This window comes from Condylura cristata, unplaced genomic scaffold, assembly GCF_000260355.1.
Source record: "Condylura cristata isolate star-nosed mole 26May11 unplaced genomic scaffold, ConCri1.0 scaffold00020, whole genome shotgun sequence".
Lineage (NCBI taxonomy): Eukaryota > Metazoa > Chordata > Mammalia > Eulipotyphla > Talpidae > Condylura > Condylura cristata.
Genome location: NW_004567121.1, coordinates 19,533,269 through 19,561,133, shown reverse-complemented (window position 1 = coordinate 19,561,133; position 27,865 = coordinate 19,533,269). Strand labels below are relative to the sequence as shown.

Sequence of the window (27,865 nt, the reverse complement as noted above, 5' to 3'; positions counted from 1 at the left end):
GAGTGGGTGGATTAGGGCAGGGCAGGCAAGACTGGGCTGGGAAAGGCGGGAAAGGCTTTAGCTTGGAAACACTGCTTCCCTAAAACTGGATTTCCATTTGGAAAGTGGCTCTAGATTTCCCTTCTGCCCCTAATGCCCTGGTAATGTTTGAGAGGCTGTATTTTATCTAAAATTTCATGTTGAACAGGCTCTATATTTGCCTTTTCTTCACGTCCAATTTCCTTATATCCATTCTAACGCACTGATTTAATCTTGTCTCACCGTAATTTAATCTGATTTAATCTTGTCTGACATATTTGGTCTGTTTCTTCCCTCATAAAGAGTTAATATTTGAAAGTTCTTAGAATCATCTGGCATGTTAGGTGTTATATAACTGTTTAACAAATAAAAATTCAAGTTAAGCACTTTATGGACATACTGGCCTGCTGGGATACATAGTAGTAAATAAAACATGTCCCCAACATTTAGAGGGTTGATGGGGTTCACTAAGTCACTGCAGATATTTAATCATTAAAATTTTTGGCTAACAGGATCTTGGGTGACCTAATTCCACATTTTTATTTATAGATGTGGAAACTGGTATCTAAAGAAGGTAGGTGACTTCTAATCTACCTTCAGAGATTTACGTCAGAGAGCCGTAAAAGCATAGTCAGTGGTGTACAAGAGCAGCTTACGCTGGCTCAAAAGAGGCCATTGTTAATATTGTACTCAGATTCGTTTGACACGATGAAATGAAATTTGTGATAGTTTAGCTAGGGCAGAGCAGATTTCTATTTTCATCTGATAATGAACAATGCACAGTATGACTACTGACAATTTTATAAAATTTAAGGTTTCTTCAGTGCACTTCAAAATTTCTTTGAAAATATTTCACCCTGAAATCAAACTGAATGCACTCCAGAGTGTTAGGCAGGTGGCTCAGGGAGAGGAAGGTACAGAGGAGAAGATATGAAGGGTATGAGGGTGGCAGCCGGGGGACCAAGGGTTTATCTGGAAAAGGAAGTCGCATCATTTGGACTCTGGACACCAGCTATGGGAGAGGGCATTTCTGAGAGCTTGCATTGGGGAGTGGGTTGGGCTCTGGCTGACAGATGTCAGTGATTGTTATTAGCAGATGGGAATAACGCTTTCCTTCAGCTGGGAACCTAAGGGGGAGGGGAGTTGCCCTAATCTAATTTAGGCATGAGACTGGCTTCTACTTGTAGAGTTCTATGTATACTGCACTTGCAGTGGAAGACTTAAAATTAAAATAATCAGTTGTCACAAGTGGGCTGTAGCTCTTTTCGACTGAATTTTTTATGAGGGCTTGTTTTCCTTCTCACTCTAGTAACAATTAGTATATTAGTAGAATTTTTAAAGGGTAAAAGTGAATTTAATACACTAACACATTCATATAACTCATTTAATGAATGAAGGTCATGGGAAAGATTACTTGAAATCACAATAATAAATGATATACTTCAAAGATTATTTGAAACTCAAAATCCAGGTAGTAAGGGGAATGCTGAATAATTTTTACTATCTTCTACATCGTGGTTTTATAGTCCTCTAATTCAGTTTTTGTAAATATCCCCTGGTGTTCAGATTTGCATGAATTCAACATTTATCACCTTGTGCCATTTGTCAGGCTCACAACACGGGGATATTTCTGGGCCATGCCAGAAGCCAACTAGGTGAGTGACCAGAAATCCGTGTGTGTGTGCGTGAGAGAGAGTGAGAGAGAAATCTATGGTGTGTGTGTGTGAGAGAGAAATCTATGGTGGCAGCCAGCCTTTTGCTCTCTCCACTTCGAGGGAAGGGGCTTTTACTCGAGTAGTCAGCAAAGCGCATGCAAGCCAACCCCTTAGGGCTGCTGCACCCCGGGCGATTGCATCTAGGACACATACAAAGGAGTATCTTAATTGCCAAACAAACAAGAAATACCTTCACTCTACTTTTCTTCTCCTGAAGCACTTTCCACTCATTTTTCAGGGCTTTGGGGTTTCATTTAGTGGATTCACGTGCTTTGAAATCTTGGTCAAAAACATGCACTTCCAAGTCTACTTTCACCGAGGAGCTGACAGAATCTTGTTCCTAAGTATTTACTTGGAAATGTCCGTGCTGGTAGTGGAGATGGGTGGCCCTGGCCATTACAAAACTTTCAGCGCCAGGTAGCACCCAGAACCAGCCCTCCTCACCCCTCCAGCGCGGTGGGTCTCCGGGCTGTGGGTCCTACCAAGGCTGAAGACTACAAAACAGAGAATTCTGGGGGGAGGAAGTGACGAAGTGCCGCAAAGCATGCTGGGCGCAGGCGGGCTCCGCAGCCCGAGTCCTTCCTCGCCGCGTGGGTGCCTTTGCTCTGCGAGGAGTTTCAGCTCGTATTTTGCTCGTTTGTCAGCTTTAAACGTGGAGTACCGCGGGGTTTGAGTAGGGCCTTAAACACCAGCGGCTTCCAGCTAGGTCAGTGAAACTGAGCTGGCGTTAGCGGCCGTTCCCCTGTGTGCGCAGCCTGCTAGCACATTTTAAGAAGAAATTGGCTTCAATTCCGGGCATCTGGCTCGCGGGAACGAGCGGAGACACAGCCAGAGATTGAGTGGGTGCAGATCAGAGCAGTTCTGTTTCTGTTTTGGCTGTAAGTGATGTGGAGTGTGTTCCTGTGATCTAAGGGGAGCAGAGTAGTAGTAAGGACTCGAGCATCTGCCGACCGGAGTTCAAAGCCCTGGCGAAGGCCATTTGCAAAGGGGTTGGGGTGGAATACATGTCTGCCAGTTGTTACTCGGACTGGGCCCCTCTGCGACTCGGTGTCCCTTTGGGCTTCAGACTGAATTGTAAATGTTAACGTTTTTGATCTGGAACTTGAGGCGTTTGTAGTTATTCTCAATTCCTAGGATGGAGGTTGTGTGCAACATATGTATTAACCCAGACTGGTGATTATTTTAGACCTAGTGAGCTGGCAACCATGAATGAATGGATGAAGAAGGGCCCCTTAGAATGGCAAGATTACACTTACAAAGAAGTCAGAGTCACAGCCAGTGAGAAGGAGTATACAGGATGGGTTTTAACCACAGATCCAGTCTCTGCCAAGTGAGTATGGGTTCTGCTGTCCTGAAATCATGCTCCCTTTCTACTGTCTGTGTGTTATATCCAAACTAAACGAAGGAAAGGGTGATGATTTCCATATCAGAATGATACATACCCATGCGTGCGCACACACACATGTCAACCAGTGTTACGTCAAGTACATATACTTGAGATACACACAACTTGAGGTAACATTGGTTTACAGCGGTGTATATAATTTAAGGGGTGTAGGTTCACACCTCTTCAGACTTGTTACCACACCAAAGCACCTGTAATCCTCCACTATCGACCTTTGAATCTGAGTAGTGTTCTAACTATGGTTACCCTAGTCAGACCAGTAAAGTTCATAGAAATGGAACATTTCTTACTATACTTTATTAGAAAATTTGAAACATACACAAATGTGAAGAGAATAGCCTAATTTTATCTCCCTCTTCCAAATATTTTAAAGCCAATTACAGACATCATATATTTTTATTCATAAATAATTAAATATAACCTTTACCAGATAAAGGACTCTAATGAATGTAGCCGCAATGCCAGTATAACACCAGGCAAAAGTAATAATAACTTTAATATTTGCTAATTCCCTGTCTGAACTCCGATTTTCCTGATTGTTGCAAGTGTATTTTTTTACACTGGGTATCAGTTTGAGTGATGTCTCTTAAGTAACTTACTCTGTAACTTCACTTTCTCCCTCTTCAGTTTTCCATGTCATTTATTTGTTGAAGAGACAGAGGTGTGTGTTACAGAATTGAACACATTCTGAACTTAGCTCTGCATTTTCACTGGTATAGTTTACCATGTTCTTTTTTTTTCTCTTTATAGCCTATAAATCAGTACTCATATTTAGAGGCTTGATGAGGATTAGATTGATCTTTTGTCAGGCTATTTTAATGGTATTGATATAAACACACACTTTCTACTTAGATTACAAGAAAATTGCAAAGAAAGTACAGAGTAGCCTGCACCCAGCTTTCCCTAATGATAACACCTTACATAACCATGGTACATTTGTCAAAACTAAAGTCAGCATTAACTAAGCCATAGCCATGTAGATCTTACCAGTTTTTCCACTAATGGCCTTTTTGGTTCCAGGCTCAAATCTTAGAATCCTATCTTATGTTTAATCATTGTCTCCTTAGTTTTTTCAAATCTGTGACAGTTTTCCAGTCTCTCCTTGTTTTTCATGATTATGAACTTTTGAAGACTACTGAAGTTTTTTTTTTAAGAATTGAACACTTCTGAACTAAAACGAAAATTTATTTATTTATCCATACAGAACTCTGGGGTATAGGCCAGAGGTGCAGAGGCTGTGAGAGAATTCACCAGAGACAGTGGGAAGCAGAACAGGCAGACTGATGAAGTACACTGCTGAGGGGAGCAGTGGGCGGGTCAGGAGAGGTCTGCTGAGCCATTTGGTCACCTCTGGGGAGGGTTTCTGGGAGGGGATGGAACTCACTGAAGCAGTCACGCCTGCTTCACAGTGCTGCACTCCAACCCACTGTGCCATCAGGGAGGGCCCCTTATTATAAACATTTTATTTAGGGTTTTCACATTTGCATGTTTAAGTGAGATTACTTTGTACTTTTTAAAAGGATTTTTAAAATTTTTATTGTGGTGCAAGAACTGGGTGCAGGCCAGAGGTGGGGGTGAGTGGTGAGAAGATTCATCAAAAGAGTAGGGAGCAGAACAGGCTGAGAAACATGCTGAGGGGAGCAGTGGGTAAGTGGTCTGCTGCACCACGTGTGGTAACATCACACAAATTCATCACACAAATTCACACGTGTGGTAACATCACACAAATTCAAATTGAGAGACTGAGTGTGATCTAACTCTTGGTGATAGCTTGATAGTGCTGAGACTTTAACCCCTGCACCACCAGGGACACCCTACTTTGTAGTTATTTTTTTTTTTTTTAAAGATTTATTTATTTGTACATACAGAACTGGGGTACAGGCCAGAGACTCAGGGGCAGTGAGAGACTTCACCAGAGACAGAGTGGGGAGCAGAACAGGCAGATGGAGGAAGTACACTGCTGAGGGGAGCAGCGGGCGGGTCAGGAGAGGTCTGCCACGCCATGTGGTCACCTCCGGGGCAGGCGGGAATCGAACTCATGCGGAAGTGGCTTTAGCTTCTCAGTGCAGTGCTTTAACCTGCTGCGCCACCAGGGAGGGCCTGTAGTTATTTTTTAATCCTATCCTCCTGTGCTTCTGGTATCAAGTCTACATTGGTCTCCTCACACAAGGCATAATCCCTTTATATAGTTCTTAGAATAATTGTTAGAAATGTTTGATTCTTGAAAACTTTATGAAATGTGCCAGCCCTTACCCCTTTACCCCCATGGGAATGTTTTACTAAAGATTATAGGACTGTTTGCGCTCTTTTTTTGAATCAGTAGAAATTTGTTTTCTGGGAAGTTTTTTGATAAGTTTCAAAATTATTGGCATAAATTTTTTCTGTATATTTACACTGTTATTCTTTGCTGCCTTATTCCTAATGCTCTTTGTATATGCCTTCTTTTAAAATCTTTATTAATCTTGGCTGAGTTTGTAAATTATACGTATTTTTTTAAAGAACTAATTTGGCTTTGGAGACCTTGTTTTCTACTCTATTAATTTTGTGGGTTTTTTCCTTTGGTCTGCTTGGGGGGCAGGGGAATTGTTCAGTTGTTGTATTTTAACTCAAAGTTAAATCCAAGTCCTGACTTCTAACACACAATTAAGGCATTCTTAAACTTTTTAATGCTTTAATTGCATCTCACAGCACTTAGCTTTAGGTTGAAGAAAAGTTTCAAATGCTTAGGACTTTCAGTGAATACTTGTTGAACAAATTAAAACAATTGGGTGGCCGGGTGATTAATTTTAAATGGGGAAGCATACTTCCTGTTATTCTAGTCACCTTTTGGAGTTGGCTATGCCTTATTCCAGATTCCCCTGTAGTTTTGTGGACTGTTAGATTCTTCTTTTGCAAATCTTCTCTGAACTTACTTTTCCTCCAAAGTATTGTCCTCGTGAACTTCCTTGAAGATGGCAGCATGTCTGTGACCGGAATTATGGGACATGCCGTGCAGTTTGTTGAAATTGTGAATGAAGGAGACGATGGAGTAAGAGAGAAGTTGATGCACTTGTTTATGTCTGGAGACTGCAGTGCATACAGCCCTGAGGATCTGGAAAAGAGAAAGAACAGCTTAAAGAAATGGCTGGAAAAGAACCACATTCCTATCACGGAACAGGGCGACTTGCAAAGGACTCTCTGTGTGGCTGGGGTCTTGACTATAGACCCCCCATATGGCCCAGAAAATTGCAGCAGTTCTAATGAGATTATTTTGTCCCGTGTTCAGGATCTTATTCGAGGACATCTTGCAGCTTCCCAATGAAAGGCTGAAAATAGGAGGCGTTGATTGAGGACATCTTTTTTTCCAATACAATGTATTGAATGTTAAGTCTGTTATATTACAGGACTTTCAAGGTACATGAATATGTATGTTTTGTTTTTGGGAAAATTAAAGCTTTGGATTATGAGTGTTACTAAGTGAACTGGGTCAAGAATGGCTTCAGACAAAACAAAATTAGAACAGGGATGTCAGAATTTTAAGTGTCTTTTGATGCGGCCATATACCTCCGTTTTTATTAGGCAAGAAATGTTATGTAGAAAATATGTTAGAGTCAATATAACATGACTTACTAAATCTCTTGTATTTCTACTGTGCCTATTTTAAAATGCATAATTTACTGGTATAATGGTGAGGTAGTTTTTTAATCAGAATCTATTCTTTGGTAGTTGAAATTTGAAAATTTTGCCAGTTGGTAAAATCTTGATATATCTTTAGACCTTGAAAGTGAGCACTGGCAGATATCTCAGGAGAAAGGTGACACAGTATTCTGCTGTTAAACTCAACCCAGGTCCTTTGCTAGTGGACTTCCGGTAGTGCTTCTGCCTGTTACATTTCCCAGGTCGGGCTTTGCTGAGTGGAGAGTACCAGAAGCCACTTTGCTGCAGCTAGTTCTCTCTAAGCGACTGGCCCTCTGACTAGAGGACAGGACTGTAGAAGGAGGGCTCTGGACTGAAAAGTACTTACAGTCTTGGGTCTTTTAAGGGGCACGTCTGGAGTGACGTCAGATTAGTCCTGAGCCCCTGACTTCCTAAGATGGGTCAGTAAATTTCTGGTCCTCGGGGCAAACAGAGTCTGCTGCTGCCGCCACTCGCTAAAGCTTTATTGGAACAGAGCCCTACCCACTGATGTATGTATTGTCCACGGCTGCTCTCATGCCGTAAGGGCAGAGTTGAGGATTGCAACAGAAATGTTTTGACTTATGGAGAAAAGTGTGCCCCGCCTAGGACATACTTGAACTAGGTTGGTCTGCCAGTAGTCAGGGCACTTTCTGGGCCTGCCCCACCCCATTCTCCCTGTCTTTGCATAGGAGATGAACTTTCAGTTTTCTCATCTATGTCCCTTGGAATTTATATATTAAGAGAGTTAGTACTTTTGCAAAGAAATACTTTTAAATTTTTAGGCTTTTGGGAGTCTTTGGTGCAGTTTGATAATAGCTGAATTATTTTCTTGCATTGTCTAGTAACAGGATGTAGCTTCTATTTTAAGAAGCATTGGAATCAAAGACTGTAAGACATGTTACTGAATTGGGACCCAGGAATTTGCATTTCTACCAAATTCTCAGATAAGGTGATGCTGCAGATTCCAGGCCACACTTGCAAAAACAGTGTAGAGACTGGAGGAGCAAAAAACTTGCTTCACAGCTTTGAAGTTCCATAATCCTAAAATTAAATTTAGCACATGGTCTTTTTCCTGGTAACTTTCCAAACCTTGGCCTATCTTCAGAAAGCAAATGAGAGAGGGGGAATAAGAACAAATTAAATTTAGCATGGAAATAATTCTGACAAAATGAAGGCAGTCTTGAGAAAAGAGAAGCTATGTGGGAAAGTTGGCTTGGGTTTTAGCCCAGGGACAGGTGCACCAGTGTTGGTACAATCATTTGCTGTCAGACTAATGAGCCGAAGAAGGAGACTTTCTTGGTAACTGAATCCTCTGATTGTTTAAATAATTTGCCTGCAAACAAAACCTGAGTACTGGAGAGGGCAATTTTGCCATGGAAACCTGCCTGCTAAGGGAGTACTCCCTCTCCCACCCTCTTAACTCCTCAACTAAGATTCTCCCTGGAGTTTGAACTCACCGTTTGAGATCCCGCTGGTTCCAGGTTCCGGAGGGCAATTTGTCCCCATAGCTGGCTCTGCCCCATACAAACTGGGGTGGTATCAAGAATAAGTTTCAAAATAAAAAGCTGGTTAGGACTTTTCATTAATTGTTTTGGTTTCCTTGGAACAGTTTCTGATCTTGCATTGATTTCTTGCTATTTTCCATTTGATTTCCTAAATTTCTACTTTCTCCTAAAAATGTAATGGCTGAAATGGATTTTTCCAGGCATTTAAGAAAAATCGCTAATGAACAATTAAAATCATTTTATAACTTTTATTTGATAAGAAGCAATGGAAATTTTATGCCTTTTGAAGTAGATTCTAGAATGTCAGGTAGTTGTCAGGGCTAAGGGTTACAACATTTTGAGAGAAATCAGAATGATGAAAGACTAATTACAACATACACACTTTTAAAAAATTGTATTTTTTATTACTGTAACAGTCTATGACACTGTATGATCAGAGTATAGGATCACACTTCTAAAGATGTATGTTACCACACCATACCCGCCACCAGGCCACCATAGGTCAATGGGTCCCCTCCACCCTGCTCCCTATCCCCATCTGGAAGCCTCACTTTTATCATATTTCTAGGGTTTATTTGGCTTGATTTTGTGTATCTTCTCTATATTCCTCGTATGAGTAAAATCATCTGATATTTGTCTTTCTTCTCACTTACTCTGCTTAGCATAATTCCCTCTCCTCCAGTTCTAATCATTTCAGCATGTACTTTAATTGCTTCTATTACCAAGCAGAATGGTCTTTTTTTTTTTTAAAAAAAGATTTATTTATTATTTATGCATAGAAGAACTGGGGTGCAAGGCAGCGAGAGGCAGGCACTAGAGACAGTAGCCATGCAGCACACATTAGCTATAAGCTGGACAACAGGCCTCCAGGTTAACTAATCAGATCACACGCTTTAATTAGTTGAGCTGTAGTCATGCTTACTGTACAAAAGGAACTAGAAACCATGGGGACAGTTGGGATTGCAAGGGAAAAGTACACAGGTGAATTTCAGAAACAGAAGGGTGGCGCTAACAGAAACGCCTGTAATTAGACACTGTTTGTGCCAGGAATATAATCAGTACACTAGGTCCTCATCACCTGGGATAGTCCCTCAGTGCCCACCGGATAGCATGGGTCTGGTTTATAAAGACAACGGGGCCTCCCTGGTGGCACAAGGGGTTAAGTCACAGCACTATCAAGCTATTGCCAGCTACTGCAGCAAGAATTGAATCCCTGGCCAGGGGGATGACATGGAGCAGCAGACCTCTGTCTTACCTGTTGCACCCCTTCGCAGTATTTTTCAGTTGATTCGTGCCCCACTCTGTCTCCAGTGAATCCTCTTACTGCCCCTACACCCTGCACCTCTGGCTGATACCCCAGCTCTTGTACGCATAAAATAAATAAACCTTTATTTTTTTTTTTTAAATAAACACGAGAGATCTTTGACATTCAGTTCCTGAATGTCCTAAAACAGTCCTAAAACAGTTGCAACATTAGGGAAAATTGTTTTTTTTTTTTTTAAATATCAGTGTTTATAATTTTTTAATAATGTTTATTTTTACATCATTTTGTACATTTTTTTTTTCATCTCAATTGTAATCCCCATGTGTTTCCCATCACCAAGTCACCCATGTGCCATCACCATAGTCCAGTGCACTTCCGTCCCCCAACCGTTTTTGATCCCATTCCCCACTCCACCCCCATAAAATGTCTCTGGTATATGGCTGTTCATTATTATTTTTCTCGCCTGGTCCATTATACTTATTAGGGGAAGTTTTACTGAGCCTAGAGACTATTAGGCTATTCCTAATTAGGCTTCTCTGAAGTGTCCTACAGTTCTATACCTGTAGAGCTATTGACTTTCATTCCTCTTTTTGAAATTTAAATCTTAATTATGTTTTAGTATAGTCTGACCAAAGTCTGTGAGGTTGAACTTTGTTTTGATAACACAAACATACGGTTAAGTGTATGTTTGGTGATTTTAAACATCTTAATGTTTAAGAGTGAGACCTTGAGTTTTCAGTGGTAAGTATTAGTGGTCTTAGTATCACAAGTCATAGCTTCAAAAAGCATTGGTTAACCTTTCACATTTTCAAAATGAGTGATTTTTAAAACAAAAATTTTAAACATTTTTGAAAAATGTTTTAGAGTACCCCTGCCAATCTGTGCCTGGCCTTCCCCATTTGTATATATAATTTTGTTATCATAAATTCTTACTCACACAGTGTGTTTATATTAGAGTTGCTTTGGCAGAGATGTCACTTTCATTAGTCCAAATATATATATGTTTTCTGAGTCAACTATGAGCATACGTGTAACTAGACTTTATGAGTGGGCACCTCTCCTTTTCTTTAAACAGTTTTCGCCACTTTGGCACTCGGGGTGATGGGCTGCATTGTCGGACACTGTGGACACCCCTGGCTTCTAACCACTAGATGCCAGGAGGACACGTGACCTTGCAGTCTACTGTTGACATATTCATTGCACAGTCCTAATTGGAGAGGCTGTAAGACCTGGGAGAAGCCTGTTCTACAACAGTCAAACATGCTGTGACAAAATACACTAGCTGTTTGTTTGTATGCTTTTACCCGAGGCGCTTTGCCCTGGGAGTCCTCAAATATGGACAGACAGATTCATCACCCAGGTCTCACTTCTGAAAACAAAGGCTCACTTTGCAGATCTTAACTGGCTAAATATTTTGAGTTTTCCTCTGCATTTGCAAGACTAGAAGCCCTAGGTATTATGCTTAATTTCAGTGTGATTTGGGAGGTAAGAGCCAGCCACTATTTAGACATCTGCAAACAGTAATGGCAATGGGAGCATATTCCGCTGTCCTCAGGGGTCCATTATTTGGGTGGCAACTCACAAGATACCCTCAGAGTGTGAAGCCTGTGCTCACCCGCTCTCAGCCCAACTGAGAGTACAACAGTGAGCACAAGACCAGCTGGGTGGTGGCCACTTGGGGCTGCATCTGAAAATCATACTAAGCTTTATAATAAAAGTACTTTTCACAAGATCTTATTTTATCATTACCACTTGGGACACATTCAGACCGCTGCCTAGAAAGCAAAGAGAACACTTAGCATGTGCCTCCAGTTCCAGAGGCTGTGTGCCTCAACATGTGGTTTAAACTGTTCAGATAATAGAATGCGAGATAAAGACCAAAATTCATTACCTCTCAGGGAGCTTCAGTTGTAATATTCAGATCTGGAACTCAAGAAGACAATACCAGTGCCTTGGCCACCTATGCAAATGTCCAGCTATTTGTTTTCATTTTCTGATTATTTCCCATTTACATAGTAACAAAACAGTAGTGAAAACTAATTTTGTAGCAAGTAGTTTATTAGTATTGTCTAGCTAGATTCCAGTAAAAGTGAAATATTTAAGAAACCATATACAGAGTTCATCACAAAATGAATATTAAATGCTGATGACCTTGTTGGGAGTTAGAAATTTAGTTTCACCTTGAAATATTATATTGCATTCTGATCTTTAATTGCAAAGGGGTAATTCTATTTAATTTCCATTCCATAATTCTAATGGTGACTCTAAGAAGTTTAGTTATTTGTGTGAGGATTCTTTCTAAGTGCCTTCAGTCAAGGTTTCCCACCTTTTTTTCACATTTGGCCACATCTATAAAACGACAGGATTTGTGCATTTGCAAGTGCCCACAATGGCTTGCCTGAGGGAGCAATTTCTCAGCACTTGGGTGAAAACTTTCCTCATTAATGCTTCCCTGCATATTTTCTGCAGCAAGCTCACGTGCAAAACCACAGGCCCCTTGCACAGATGGCTGGAGCCAGAGCGTCAAGAGCTTCTCTACAGCACCAAGAATCAACACTGCTTTTAAAAGCATTTTAAGGGGACTAGTGCAGTTCTCTCCATTTCTTCATAAGGTCCTAGCCTAATTCTGTAACGATCAGTGTGGTTTCATTATCAAGGTGGAACTCAGGTACTGTGGCTCTATGCATACGTGAGTTTTCATTTAAAGTGATGACATGAACTAACACCTTTTAACAATACTGCTTACTCTAAGTGATGCAAGTGCATTGAAGCTTAAACACATTTGATAGTGATAATTTTGGTCTGTCTAGGTTTCCTGAAAGTGTTAACTAAAATAATATCAAGAAAACACCCTTTTGAGGTGACTCTGATCAGTCTGAATTCTACCTAGAGTATGAAACCTGGAGTGACCACCTGAGGGCAAGGTGAACACATGTTCTTTGGGGGTCTTCCTGAGCACACCGATAAATGTTCAGGGGGACACAAGTGTGTTCACATTTTTTTCAAAATGCTTGCGCCCCATAATCTAAGTAGTGGTGGGCAGTAAGCAGCCTCATGGTAGGTTTTTTTATGCTTGTAAATCTGGCACTAGCCAGACCTTTTCTATCTCAACTGTGCCAACCCATGCTCAGAATACCATTTAAATTCCTCTCCAGGCACTGTGAAATGTGGTCATTAGGTCTGGGTGAGATAAAGATTCCTAAATGGAAAACCAAAGGAGAATGAAGGCACCCAGCAGACACATGATCTGCTTTTAAGAATAAGAATGTTGTTGATAAGGCTGGTTCATGTTTTAGTACCAAATAAGAGCCCATTAAATTTGGTTATTTAGGCTGACCTTTAATTAGGTAAAATAAAAATCCCTCATAAATAAAGTTTATCCAGTAATCAACAGCCTAAAATGGTAATTTTTTTTTTCCTCACATGATTTGTTTTGATTCCATTTTTCCCCCTTCTTTGTTCTGACTCTGAGTTGAGCCTTTAGGACTGAAAACCAAATTGGCCTTTCCCCTCATGTTCTTTTTTCATTCTAGTAAGAAGCAGAAGAAAAGGAACACATAGATTGAAACAGAATTATAATAAACACTCACTTTTATGTTATCAGGTGAATTTCATGCCTTCCAGGATAGTTGCAGAAAAATACAGGCAAGCTGGTTTTCAGAAGGTCTCATACACTGACATTCCAAGTTGTGCTAGGTGGGGCCTCTTTGTTGGGAATACTTAGTCTAGAAATTTCCCTAAAGGTACGAGGTGCCTCTGCTGACTCGGCAGAGCCAGCCACAGCCGGAGGTAGGGTCCTGCTGCGATCTCCAGGTCAGCAAGAAGCAGGCAAGCAATAGGTCTCTCCTGACACTGCTCTTTACTGCGTGGTGACAAGTTTCACAATTGTACTGATGATCCGGGATCCCCGAGGACAGGTACACAGATCTATGCTCGGGTTTTTGATCTTGTCCTGGAGCAGCTGGTCAAGTTCGCAGCGAAGTTCCTTCACTAGTTCAGCCACCTAGGGAGAGAGCTGTACATTCAGCAGTGCTTGGACCAACAAGCAATTGAAGAAACTGCCTCAATTATGATTTTCATCATCTAGAGTTCTGGTCCTTGTTTTAACTACATTATGATTGGGGGCGGGGGAGAGAAACAAAACATTTTCATTCCAAAAGAGCTTCTAAAATTTCTTTTTCTTTTTTTAAAGATTTATTTATTAATACATACAAGAGCTGGGATAAGTCCAGAGGTGTGTATGGTGAAAGGATTCACTAGGGGCAGAATGAGGGGCAGAACAAGCAGATCAACAGAAACTGCTGAGGGAGGAGTGGGCGTACCAGGAGAGTTCTGCTGTGCCGTGTGGGCTAGCTTCCTGGCTGGGGACTGATTTCGTGCGCAGTGGCTGCCAGTAGCTTTACAGTGCTGAGACTTAACACCTCGCACCACCAGGGAGGCCTAAAATTTCCTGATGCAACTATATGAACGTTCATTCAGAGTTAGCTCTACAATATAAATGGAGTCCACTATAAAAAGGATCCTCTATCATATGTTTCTTAAACAATTAAATCTGGGAAGCATGGCTTTTATGCAGTGTTCTCCCTATTAAAGTTTTGACCAACTTTTTTGCTCTAAGAGAGGCAGGAAAATGGGGAATTAGTGGTAGATATTAAACAGACCCCCAAAATGTCTTTAATCTGTGGATATGTTTTATACTTTTGTACACACAAAAGAACTCCCTCTTTTGATGGCATTTTGCTTATGTTTACAATGCAGTGGCACTGTGGATACCTCCTAACATTTGTTTTGCCCCTCTCCCATTGTTCAGCCACTGTGTAGTGTGTACCCTGACCTAAATCAAGTTCATGCATGTGCCTTGCCACAGAGAATGTTCAGGTAATCTAAACATTCGCTGGCTATCGGAAATGGGTGAGGAAAGGAGGTTTAGTGGAGCTTTTAGGAAATCAGGTCCTCAGCACATTATGTTGCACTAAGACAGGCCTGGAGTCGCCTTGCTACCACAAGGTCAGCCAGGCTTTTGTCACTGAGTTGCTGAATCAGACCAGCTTGCCTGGCACTCTCGACCTTGTCCTACAGCAGTCCTAGGAAGCCACCAGTCACTGGTTTAATGGCCACGTAGTATGTGGTCGGTCCTAATGGCTATGCCAAGTGAGTGTAAAACACATCCCTAATATTTTTTAAAGATTTATTTATTATTTATGGATATAGAATTGGGGTACAGGCCAGAAGTGCAGGGGTGGTGAGAGGATTCACTAGAAAGAGTGCCGAGCAGGACAGGCAGACTGATGAAGTACACTGCTGAGGGGAGCAGTGGGAGAGACAGGTGAGGTCTGCCAGGCCATGTGGGTTACCTCCCTGGTGGGCATCAAACTCGTGCTGAAGCATCTGCAGCTAGCTTCACAGTGTTGTACTTTAACCCGTTGTGCCACCAGGGAGGGCCCACACACCCCTAATTTTGATGACTAGTATGAAAAAAAAAGTAAAATACCTCAACTATATATTTTGAAGTAAAAATATTCTGGACATATTAGATTTTAAAAGCAGACTCATTTCACTGTTTCTCCCCCACTTATTTTTTTTTATTTCTTTTAATTTTGCTGTGGCTACCAGAGAAATTAAAACCACATGACTCACATCTTTGTATTGGATTGTACTATCTCAAGGTTACAGTTAAATATTGCAATAAATACCTTTTAATGTTTGAATCAGTATTTCTTCTTATAACATAAAATTTCAAATTTCAGATTCAAATGTAAAAATGAATTTTTAGGTCCTCCCTGGTGGCGCAACGGGTTAAAGCACAGCACTGAGAATCTAAAGCCGCTTCCGCATGAGTTCGATTCCTGCCTGCCCCGGAGGTGACCACATGGCGTGGCAGACCTCTCCTGACCCGCCCGCTGCTCCCCTCAGCAGTGTACTTCATTGATCTACCTGTTCAGTTCCCCACTCTGTCTCTGATGAAACCTCTCACCGCCCCTGAGCCTCTAGCCTGTACCCCAGTTCTGTATGCATAAATAAATAAACCTTTAAAAAAAAAATTTTATTTCCTAAACATATATTCTCCCTAAATGTTTTCTCCAGAGACTCCATGCAGTGAATAATTGTGTCCTGACAGTAAAAGGGCAATTAGACCTGCTATGTTTTATTATTATTATTATTACTATTTTTTAAAGATTTATTTATTTGTACATACAGAACTGGGGTGCAGGCCAGAGGCTCAGGGGCGGTGAGAGGCTTCACCAGAGACAGAGCGGGGAACAGAACAGGCAGATCGATGAAGTACACTGTTGAGGGGAGCAGCGGGCGGGTCAGGAGAGGTCTGCCACGCCATGTGGTCACCTCCAGGGTAGGCAGGAATCGAACTCATGCGGAAGCGCCTTTAGATTCTCAGTGCTGTGCTTTAACCCGCTTGAGCCACCAGGGAGGGCCTTTTATTATGTTTTTAATGGTAGTAGTGGTACCAAAATGATTTTTATTTTTGTTCATCTTTTCTTTTTGATTTTTCTTTGGTGAACATATACTAATTTGTGTAACAATTGGCAAGGTCACACCTCACTCAGTGTCTGTCCCAAACCTTTCTCACCCACCTACCTGGGGCTGCCTCGACCTCTTAGGCCCTAACCTCTACAAGCACCTCAGCCTCCCTTTTTCTTGAGTCTTGCTACAGACTCATTGTTCACTCTCAATTAGCTCCTAAAGATATGTCAAAGCCCCCATGGTCTCAGCCTTAGAGCACGGATTTAGGCTCTTGACCTCACCTGATGGGAAGCGGCTGCAAAACGGATCCAACCATCATCCAAGGAGACGACAAACTCTCCCCTTTGCAGCTGCACATTCACTTGGCCCCCACCGAACAAGACCAGCGGGTACACAGACACCATGCTGCAGTCTCGGATGAACACGCGACTCGTTTTGATCTTCTCGTGGTACACCAGGTAGGGACTGTCATAGTGTCTGACCTGGAATACAGAGGCATGGCAGTGTGATGTCACTGGCAACAAACGGGAAACGCACTTGCCCAGGAACTTAAATGTCACCTGTCCAATGACTCCCCACGTCATCTCTAGCCTGTACCTTTCCCCTGAGCTCCAGACCTGTACATGCAACTGCCTGCTTGATGTGTCCACTGGGACATAGACCAAGTACCTCAAACTTGTGTGTTCAGGAGAAATTCCTTATTTTCCTCATCCTACTATGTTTACCATCTCAGAAAATGACTCTCCCAGCTGCTCAAGCCCCAAATTTAGGAGCCATCCTTGATTGCTCTTTTTCTCTCACTCCATCTATGTCATCACTAAATCCTGTCAGCTCTATTTTTAAAACATGACATGAGGTGACAAATTCTCACCATTTCTACAGCTACCACCTTAGTACAAATCATCAGCTCATATAGACCATGACAGTGGTTTTCTAAGTGCCTGTCCTGCTTTTCACATCTTGGTATCTTTTCTAGAGCAGTCACTATGACCTCTTAAACACATAAATGCAATTAGAGCTCAAAACCCTTCAATGATTTCCCAAGGATAAATCAAGTCCTCACCATGGTTGATTAAGTCCTACACAACTTGACCCCTGCTTGCTTGTTTCAACTCCCGTGCCTAATCACCCCCTCCACATACACTGCACTTTCTTGGATTTCCTGGAATATACAAAATATTCTCCCATCTTATGGTCTTTGCACTAATTTCCTCTGCTGGAATCTTCTTTCCTCAGACATTTGCAAGCCTCACCCTTTACTTCATGTAGACTCTCTCCGGTTTCCTCATCAAATAGTGACCAGATCTTCCAACACAAAACAGTTTCTCTCTTGTAAGTCTCAAACTCTCTTACTTTGTTTTTCTGCATAGCATTTTTCCTAACCTGAGATCATTTATTAACTTCCTGCATGTCTTCCCCACCAGAACATAAGCTTCCTGAGGGCAGAGACCTTGTCTATCTGCTGGCTGTCCCTCAGGCCCTACAACAGTGCCAGATACAGAAGAGGTATGAGTAGATATTAAAGGCTCATGGGGCTCATCTGTCTAAAAGACAGATTCAGAAAAGGCTCAGACTCAGTTCTCTGCCTCCTCAATATAAATGAAGCTGAGACAACAGATGACCCCTGATCCCTAAACACTTCTGAGCTTAGGGAGAACCTTCTCACATTTGGCTGACACTGCTCAAATCTCTTCCTCCATTCTTCTTTCCTCCTTTATTTCTCCTAAAAAGGTTACTGAACATGAGTTTTCGGTGAGGCACCGTCCAGACATTAAGAATGTAAAAATGAATAAAATTCAATTTTTAAGGGATTTCAAAATTCCATGAAAGAGATACACCATTAACCATAAAATATGTGATAAGTGCATCATGCAAAATGTGTACTCTATGGTGATGGTTGGTAGAAGGAATGAGCAACTGAGAGGGAGGTACAGGAAGTGATTTTTTTAAAAGATTATTTATGCATACAAGAACTGGAATACAGGTGAAAGGATTGTGTGTGTGTGTGTGTGTGTGTGTGTTGGGGGGATTGAGAGGACTCACCAAAGACAGAGTGGGGAGCAGCAGGAGGGTCAGGAGATGTCTGCTGCGCCATGTGGATCACTTCTAGGGTGGGGATCAAACTCACACTGAAGCAGCTGGCTCACTTGCAGTGCTGCGCTTTAACCCACTGAGCCACCAGGGAGGCCCAAGGAAGTGATTTTTAATGGAAGTTTAAAAGATAAGTAGGAGCTTGCTGAGAAATAAGAATGCAATTCCAGACACTGGACACCGCTGGTAGTCTGGTAGCACACAGAATGACAGAGGGACATGGTATAAGTAAGATAAGACATAAAGGGTCATATGAGAGTTTGCAATGAACTCTCCATATGTACACTTTAAGCAAGGGGATGATATGATCAAATATATCTTTTGTAAATATAATAGTGGCAGCAGCAGTATAAAAGGTTGTAGAGAGAAAGCACCAGAAGTGAGGTGTTTTTTTGTTTTTTTTTTTAAGATTTATTATGTATACAAAAACTGGGGTACAGGCCAGAGGTACAGAAGTTGAGAGACAGAGTGGGGAGCAGAACAGGTATATCTACTGAAATACACTGCTGAGAGGAGCACTGGCTGGGTCAGAAGAGGTCTGTCGCACCATGTGGGTCAGCTCCCTGCCTGGGGATTGAATTCATGCTGCAGAGGCTGCAGATAGCTTCAAGCATGCTTTAACGCCTTGCACCATCAGGGAGGGCCCAGAAGTAAGGTTATTATGACACTCTAGGTAAGTGGTAGACATTTCGGGTTTGAATTGGAAGGAAGTAGTGGAGGTAAGAGGGGCAAGTGAACAGGAGAGATGTAAAAAGGTGCAAATGCTATGATCTGGTAACCAATTAGACTGGAGTAAGGAGAAAAGAAGCAGGGCCTATGGGACTTTTGGTTTTGAGCTGGAAAGTATCATCTACCAAGACAGGGACCACGGAAAGAGAGTGAATTGGGAGATTGTGAGTTTGAGAGACTGGAAGGCAGAGGAAATCTGAAAACTTCTCAGGACTGGGGAGAGATTAGCATGCAGATGGCAGTTAGAGTCACCCTGTTGTCTTCTGGTAGTTCAGGAAGAGTAGGTACCGGAGAAAGAGAAGAGAAGTACTAAAGGACAGAACCATTATTTCAGAACAAAGGAAGAGACGCTAGTAGACTGAGGAAGATGAGCACAGCTGTTCTAGAGGCAAGGAAAAATCAAAGAGGTGCAACAGATTAAAGCACAGTACAAATAAATAAAAATAATCTTTAAAAAAAATAAAAAATAATGTCAAGAGGAAGGAAGTCAGTGAAGACTGTGTAAGAGCGAAGTATGATGAGGCCCATCGTCCACGTGTGATGGACTTGACAACTTGGAGGTGCCTGGGTGGGGCGGTGGCCTCACAGCATAGGCTGATACTGTGGAAGTGGGATCAGCAAGTGTAGGTCACTCATTCCCTTTTAAGCAGAGATTCAATGATGTCATTACATCGTGGTTTCTTAAAACACCATTGCAATGAAATAATTTTATACTCAAAGCAGGCTTGAGCACATTTTCATACCCTGCAGAATTTTCTTGAAATGGAAATATCCTTTCCAGAAATAGTCCAATTTCTATTCTGCTTATGCTTATTCAACCTTTTCAAAGTCAGCAGTGCTGCTATGGACAGCAAATGATAGAACAAAGTTTAGCTAAATTTAAAGGTCTGTGTTGTATCTCAAATGAGGACTTGCCATATGCAAGTCAAAGCACATCCCGCTATGCTGACCTGATAGTTCACCGATGAAGGATGAATGTGCACGTATCCGTCGTTCTTGGTGACAAACTTCAATTCGTCTGATTTTGGCTGCATTCTGACAGCTCCAGTACTGGTCTTCTGAAATTTTCCCTCTGGGCTTTTCACCTATACAGGTATTTGCAAAAACAGATATATACATTTATAACAATATATATTTCCACCGCATGATGTATCCCTTGGTACAAAGTATGCCTTGTCTGAATGCCATTACTGTTTCTTCCTTTTTTTAAAATTTAAATATTTTTATTTATTTATGCATATAGCATTGGGGTAAAGGCCAGGTGAGAGGATTCACCAGAGGCAGAGTGGGGAGCAGAACAGGCAGATCGATGAAGTACACTGCTGAGGGGAGCAGCGGGCGGGTCAGGAGAGGTCTGCCACGCCATGTGGGTCAGCTCCCTAGCCGGGGATCAAACTCATGCTGCAGTGACTGCAGAGCTTCGTAGTGCTGTGCTTTAACGTGCTGCACCACCAGGGAGGGCCCCATCTTCCCTGTTTCTTTTTAAAAATAATATAAGAACACTTTTTTTTTTTTCACCACTCATAGTGTGGATATAGGCACAACAACTCTGGCTGGCTATACTGCAGAGCAGCCACAAAGGAGAGAAAATGCTGATCTTTCTGGTCTGTACTGACTAACAGGTACTGAGATTAGCTGGCAACACTTGACCAGAACTTTGATATCAATCCCGATCCCAAGTGATTTTCAAAACACAGTGAAATAAAAATTTATAAATGTACTGATTATTTCATTTGGGGGAAAAAAAAAGCAACTGTGCATACAATGTTTACGTATGGATTGTATGTATATGTAATGCAAAAAACAATACATGTTTACTGTACACAATAACATATCAGAAAAAAGAAAATAAAGACCTGCTATAATCTACAATTAAAAATAACTAGCGGCCCTCCCTGGTGGCGCAGAGGGTTAAAGCACAGCACTGAGAATCTAAAGCCGCTTCCTCATGAGTTTGATTCCTGCCTGCCCTGGAGGTGACCACATGGCATGGCAGACCTCTCCTGGCCCGCCCGCTGCTCCCCTCAGCAGTTTACTTTGTCGATCTGCCTGTTCTGTTCCCCGCTCTGTCTCTGGTGAAGCCTCTTACCGCCCCTGAGCCTCTGGCCTGTACCCCAGTTCTGTATGCACAAATAAAATAAAATCTTAAAAAAAAAACAAAAAAACTAGCATTGGTATTTGATAAACCATTTAGTTTTCTCTGCTAGATTTACATTTTGAAATAGAGAAAACCATACACATATAAATTCAAATACAGTTTGAAATATGTTTTCTATAACCTACTTTTGAAACAACAGAGAATGTTTCCATGTTAGACAGCTTCCTAAGGCAAGTCTCATAGCTACCAAGTACTTTGTTATAAGGATTTATAATAATTTTACCAATAAATTCCCTAATATTGGAATTTTAGATTGCTTTGCAGTTTTAACAGTGCTTCTATAGAAATTCTTCTAGTTCTGACTTTATAGCACAAATACATTATTTCAGAGTAAGAAATCCTTAGAAATGAAAATGTTGTCTAGGAAGGGTGTATCTATATAATCACCAGGATTGAGAAAGTTCATTTTTGGGAGCTTATGGAAATACCGGTATTATGACTGAAAAAAAAAAAATTGTCTTATAATCACACAAAGAGTTTAACTCTTTGTGTTGTATATTCTCTGGGAATGGGAATATTTATATGTATCCATGATGGTATCATAGAATAGTTCCAAACTCTAAAAATCTTCTACTTTCATCCCCTCCAATTTGATATTTTTTACTTTTTTCATAGTTTTACTCCAAATGATTTTTCTAAAAAAAGATTTATTTATTTTTGCATATAGAACTGGGGTACAGGCCAGAGGTGCAGGAGCAGTGAGAGGATTCACCAGAGACAGAGTGGGGAGCAAAACAGGCAGATCGTCAAAGTACACTGCTGAAGGGAGTAGCAGGTGGGTCAGAAGACGTCTGCAGTGCCATGTGGGTCACCTCTGGCACGAGCAGGGATTGAATTCATGCTGAAGTGGCGTTAGCTTCTCAGTGGTTTGCTTTAACCCGCTGCGCCACCAGGGAGGGCCCAAATAATTTTTTTTTTTTACATAATATAATAGCTTATTTTTACATCATTTGGTACATTTTTTTCATCTCAATTGTAATCCCCGTGTGTTTCCCATCACCAAGTCACCCATGTGCCATCACCATAGTCCAGTGCACTTCCCTCCCCCCACCATTCCAAATGATTTTTTGAAGTAAATTTCAAATTATTTGAAGAGTATGCAAGTACTAAGGTGAATAAGTCAAAAATTAATCAACAGATGTCAACCAAGCATTTAACAAAAAGTTAAATTCTGACAAATTCAAATTATTTCTGAGTTTGACAAGGACTAAATAAATAAAACTAGGGTAAAAGTCCAGCAGCACACTTCAAGAGGGGTTCCAGAAGGCTGGCCATGGCAAAACACTGTTAGATTTTGTTCTTAGCTAATTTTGGTCCATAGTAGTGGATAAAAGGGAAGCTAGTAGAATCAAATTTCTGTTTGATTCTGTTTGAAAGGTTAGTTATGTACAGGTTGGCTATCAGTGACTTTTATGTCCATTTTAATTTCTGTACTGTCATAGTATACCAGAAGGATTAAAGAGGCACCTTATTTTATACAATAAATGTATTCTTAAATGACATGTCTAAATATAATTGGGGAATTAAAGGACTGGAAGTGTGTACTAAGTTTAAAGCCTGCATGAGTATGTGTGTGTATCTCTTTAAGAGGATTAATATGCACGTTCCTTTGGCTAAAATCAAACAAAAACCAGGAAAATCCTGGCAAAAGTGTTTTGTTACCTGTACTACATTTGGATACAGAGCAGCACACAGCATCGCTGATATCAGCTTGGGGTTCTCAGCATTTGAGTTTGCCTATGAGAAAAATACAATATTTATTAGTAATGTGGTTACTTTGGCTTGGCTCTGGAATTTACCATTATATTTTATTAGATTTCTATCTTAAACAAAAGTGAAAACATCTAATTTCTCTTTGCTGAAAAATTATTTGTTTCTAAGTAGAAAATAAATCTACTAAACACATTCACTTAAGATCCACTCTTAGAAACCCACAAGAATTCCCAAATCTCTGCAAAGCTGTTAATAAAGGCAGTCTTCGCACAGGTCAGAAAAACTTACGGTTCTAATTCATGAGATGTTCCTGAATTCGAGAAAGTATCAACTGCCCTTAGAACAATGTGGCATCAGGTTTGTCTTGAAGAAGTAGTCTTCCTACCATTCTGTATAAACGCTATCTTTGGTTAGAATAAGGCTATTCTATTTTAAGAAGGTATTAAGGAAAATCTATTCAATATCTTAAGGATTTATCAAGAACAACTGTGAAATTTAAAAAAACAAAACAATAGCAATAGGAAACCCTCCTATTTTTACAAGTGTCAGTTGACATCTATTTGTGGAAAGAAGAAAATCAAGAATGTCACTACCCTACTGCTCATAGAGCTTAAGTGAAGAAGAATGTTTGTAAATGTTTCTGAGCTGATATATTATTCAGGTGCTACATTAAATATAAATATGAAGTAACTACACATTTTTTACCTCCTCTCCTGTGGCATCCAAGATACCGTCTCCTCCTTGGGCCCTTTTCTCAATTTCCCTTGCTCTGAGTCCCTCTTTTACAAACCCTATGTCGGATAACAGTTCAGTGAATTGTCGTTTAAGGCTGGCCATTTCCTGAAAGAAGTGGAAGAAATCTTTATGCAGAGATTTTAACACATCAAAGATCACTGTAAAGTCTTATGAAAGCAGCAACTTAAAAAACTCATTATGGGACCCTCCCTGGTGGTTCAAGGGGTTAAAGCACAGCGCTATGAAACGATGAAAGCCACTACAGCACAAGTTTCATTCCCGCCCCTGGAGATGACCCAAATGGCATGATCTCTCCTGATCTGCCCATTGCTCCCCTCACTTGTGTACTTCATTGATCTGCCTGTTTTGCTCCTCCCTCTGTCTCTGGCGAATCCCCCCCCCCCCCCCTCTGACCTATACTCCGGTTCTGCATACATAAACAAATACATCTTTTTTTTTTTTTAACAAATACATCTTAAAAAAAAAATTAAAAATAAAAAACACATTATGCTAATGCAACTCATAGGGGTTCAGCTATGAAGGTGATCTTGTTTGGTCATTTCCCAAAAGGCAGTTTTCATTTATGCAAACCAACAGACAGAATGAAACAGTTACACAGAAATCTAGAAATTTCAGAAAACCCAAAGATAATTTATTTACCTCTAGATTACATTTAACAAACACATTGGATTTTGGGTAAGTCTGACTTCCTGGAAATTTTTAGAACTGCCAAAGATGCAATTTACTTTTTTGGAACACCAGTTCAGAACACTATCTAGTTTTTCCTGCTTGCATTTCTGTTCAGGTTCCATCATGTTTGATCAGAGCCAAGAGTGGTTAGTGTTCTCTCTCAGAGGGCACAGAACACCCACCTCAGCAGAACTGTCTCTTTCTTGTACCTTGTGGTCTCGCTGGCTCACATTTTCCCTTAGGAATAGGGACATTTTAAATGCTTCAGATTCAGACACCCTTTTTTGTAGCCAAGCACAAGTATGAGAAAGAAAAGCAAAACCTTTTTTCTCTTGTGGTTTCAGTTCAAATACAGGCTGGATATCAGACGATGACAATCAAAGGCCTGTAAACTAAGCCATGTCACTCCATCTCTTGACAACTTAGTATTTTTTGGGGCTGTCTCAAGTATACATGGCAAAATATAACTAGAAGCTAAATGTGTCAAGCTTATTTCATGACAAGATTTTAATTTACATTTTAATAAAAACAATGTAACAATTTATGCTGGAGTATATTGAAAAGGACTCTGCTTGATGGACCTCATAAATGACAACAAAATCTACCTATATTGTTAAGAAAAAGAATAAGTTTAGTAAGAAATTTATAAGAAATATCCTCATTTTACCCTTACACATCTTAACAGTGCAAGCAGATATTTATTAGTACATTTATTTTCTTTATTACATATAAAATACCCTTTAGACCAGCAGCTCTCAGCCATGGCTGCATATCAGAAACACCTGAGTAACCCTCAACAAAGGTGCTTAGGTCTCACCTCTAGAGACCTGGATATAAATGGCCCAGAGTAGGCATCTTTTTTTTTTTTTATTCAATTCAGGTGAATCTAAAGTGCCACTAAGATTGCACATTATTGGAAATTAATGTTTTTGATGTACTTAGAATAAAGCCACAGACTTTGTCTTCTGAAAATGTCTCACTGCAGAGGAGAATGAAGGCAAATACTGGTTTCTGAGCTCTCCATCTAAAGAAACTGAATTCACTCACTCATGTATTTATTCATGAACCTTTACTGAGTAACAACTGTACACGCTTAGCACTGTTCTAGGCTCTGGAGACAGTGTCGAACAAGCAGCATCTCTGTTTTGATGGAGCTCTTGGAAAAGAGAGATAAATAAATGGGTCTCAGTGGCTAAGTAGTAAGAAAATTAATTTTGTGTTCTACCCCAGGACATCTTTCAATATGACAATGAAGTCTTTTCCTGCTATCCAGATCAAAATCTTTGAATAAAATACATGCTCTGCAAAGACATGCGCATCGTTACTCTGGCTTCTCACACGGCGCTGGAAAGGGGCCCCAAGCAGTGCTGCCGCAGAGCAGAGTCCTGGCTATTATTAGACAGCAGAGAATAAACCTTTCTCTTTCTTGTGTATTCATTATTGACATAGTTTCTGATAGACACAAGAACAATTAACGATTATTTGTTTGGTATTTATTTGGTTCTGGGGGAAGGTAAGGGGCTGGGGGCTTTTCCAGCTATGGTACCTTTCTCTAGAACAATGCACATAGCTGAACGCATATGATTTTACATATAATTTCAGGGATTTTTTGATCCTGGTTAAGAATGCCCAGAATAATTACTGGAAAAAAAAATGAATTCCAGTATCTTCCTATCATCAGTAAACACAAACTCACTGAAAAGTAGAAAACACAGCTCAGTTGAAAAGTTTAGCAGAGAAGGTCTGATGCAGTTCAGGAGTCTGATTTACATAGCTGGTGAAGCCAAGCATATTCCAAAAATAACATTTTCAGTGTCAGCACAGGGCAAGCAAGATAAAGTTGCAACACTTCTGGTGAGTTACTACAATAGAAAATGATGAAAACAAATTGCCCCAGAAACCACTCACCTGAAGAACTCTTCCCGATAAGAAGTTCTGTCTACAGTAATTATAACTTGCACGCATACCTTCTTTTGTACTCAGCTGCCATCCCTAAATTATAGAGAAAATCAAAATGAATTGATACTGTCACTAATACCAATTCTGATAATAAACCTCAGCTAGCAGATGATATACTTACCTTATAAGCGCGTAGGAGGGCCAGATAATCACTGTTTGCAAATGCAAATTCTAGCTTTTTCTGATTAGCTTCCTCTTTTTTATCCCAGGGAGATACCTGAATGAGAAAAAGCAAGTTTTCACTTGGTGTTTTGAATGATATTTTCTTCCTGCTGAAACCAGGTGCCCTGGGAATGGTGTGTGTGGAGCCAGCGGGAGGCTGATAAGTGGCAAGTTAATAGTCTTATTTATCTTTGTGAGTCTGTCTGCACATCCAAAATAAACTCTTCTGAGTCTTTCAGATCCAACTGATGAGATGCCATCAAAGCATCATTCATTCTTAAAAGCTAGATCTAAAACCTAAAATCCTGTTCACTTTGTGATAGCCTTACCTTACCGATTTTATTCATTACTTAAACTTTCATCTCCCCAACTTCCATACCTAAAGTAATGTTTTGTTCCTATTTTTTATGTACATTGTCACTACACAATGTATATACATTGTCTACAGGTTTCAGTTTTCTCTACAAATTAGCAAAATGGGCAGAGACCTTAATTCTCACTGCTCCTGAGCACACACGTAAACTCAGCAAGGTCCCCTTCGAGAACAGTGAGCTCCAACTGAGATGAAAGGTTCTTCACTTACAAAAGGAGACTTGAAGGCCAAACTGGCAGCAATAGTGAGAGCAGGGTCCAGACAGCGGAAGATAGATCCAAACAGCATCAGTTTGCCAATTCTCACGTCCACGGGCAGAGAGGCCAAGTGATACCCGAGAGGGGTCAGCTTTTCATCTGAAGTTAATGCTCCCAAGTCTCGTAATCGTATTTTTGAGGCACGGAGAGAATCAGAGTGTGGAGGTTCAATAAGCCGAGAGAACACAGACTGCAGATTATGAGTATTAAACATCTCTAATATTTTAATTCTGAAACAAGAAAACAACAACTGTCAGTTTTATTTTTGGTGAGAGGACAAAATGGACCAAGTTTCTTTCCTGAATGAAGATAATTTCTAATTTCCCAGACATATGCTTTTACAAACTGCACAATGCTAGTTTAAATACATTTTCTAAATACTTCTTACATTTCTAGTTCCCAGTAATAAACTGCAGAACTCTTTGAGGTTGTGAAACTGAGATTCAGAATAAAACTCTGTAACTTTCAAAACTCTTTTTTTTGCAACAGTGGAAAACGATCCACCTTTTTTCATATATGAGATCACATAGTGATGGTTTATAAATTCAATCTGAGTATCCTGCCTGTGACAGTTCTAGTAAAGCTACTGCTTTAAAATTAATTTTTAAAAAGATTTATTTTTATTTTTTTATGCATACAAGAACTGGAGTATAGGACAAAGGTGTGGGGGTGAGAGGATTTACTAAAGGCAGAGTGGAGACTAGAACAGAAGATCTACTGAATTACACTGCTGAAGGAAGGAGAGACCTTGATATGTGGGTTAGCTCTCTGGCTGAGGATTGAAGAACACAGGTTATACAGCTGGTAATAGCTTGATAGTGCTAAGATTAATCCCTCATGCCACCAGGGGGGCCCTAAAATTGTTAACTTCAACAACTTTTTAGAGGAGAAAAAATATTATATAAAAAGTTCTAATTTCTCTAATAAAAATTCCTTTTTAAAAAGCTAACCTAC

The 27,865-nt window shown here is 40.5% G+C and overlaps 2 protein-coding genes across 4 annotated transcripts in view; one reads left to right on the top strand and one right to left on the bottom strand.

Annotated features, from left to right (window-relative positions):
- Positions 1 to 2,317: 2,317 nt before the first annotated feature.
- GEMIN6 (gem (nuclear organelle) associated protein 6) lies at positions 2,318 to 6,686 on the top strand. 2 transcript variants are annotated; one of them, XM_012727502.1, is made up of 3 exons: positions 2,318 to 2,439; positions 2,920 to 3,063; positions 6,064 to 6,686. In XM_012727502.1, the coding sequence occupies exons 2-3, from the start codon at positions 2,939 to 2,941 to the stop codon at positions 6,437 to 6,439; spliced, it is 501 nt and encodes a 166-aa protein (XP_012582956.1). In that variant the 5' UTR covers positions 2,318 to 2,439; positions 2,920 to 2,938; the 3' UTR covers positions 6,440 to 6,686. The 2 variants fall into 2 exon arrangements, with proteins under 2 accessions (XP_012582956.1, XP_004686336.1); XM_004686279.2 differs by having other exon boundaries at positions 2,318 to 2,611.
- DHX57 (DEAH (Asp-Glu-Ala-Asp/His) box polypeptide 57) overlaps positions 6,153 to 27,865 on the bottom strand; it is a 57,642-nt gene continuing 35,929 nt past the window's right edge. The window contains exons 17-25 of one of the 2 annotated variants that reach the window (XR_001145640.1): positions 26,865 to 27,141; positions 26,241 to 26,336; positions 26,069 to 26,152; positions 23,441 to 23,575; positions 22,685 to 22,759; positions 19,815 to 19,949; positions 16,326 to 16,526; positions 13,155 to 13,567; positions 6,153 to 6,229 (exon numbers count right to left, since the gene is read on the bottom strand). Coding sequence is in view for 1 of the 2 variants with exons in the window: in XM_004686278.2 (XP_004686335.1) it covers positions 13,424 to 13,567; positions 16,326 to 16,526; positions 19,815 to 19,949; positions 22,685 to 22,759; positions 23,441 to 23,575; positions 26,069 to 26,152; positions 26,241 to 26,336; positions 26,865 to 27,141 (1,147 nt within the window). In the remaining variant the exon portion in view is untranslated. Of the gene's footprint in view, positions 6,230 to 9,992; positions 13,568 to 16,325; positions 16,527 to 19,814; positions 19,950 to 22,684; positions 22,760 to 23,440; positions 23,576 to 26,068; positions 26,153 to 26,240; positions 26,337 to 26,864; positions 27,142 to 27,865 lie in introns of those variants that run through there. The other variant, XM_004686278.2, reaches the window with a different exon arrangement.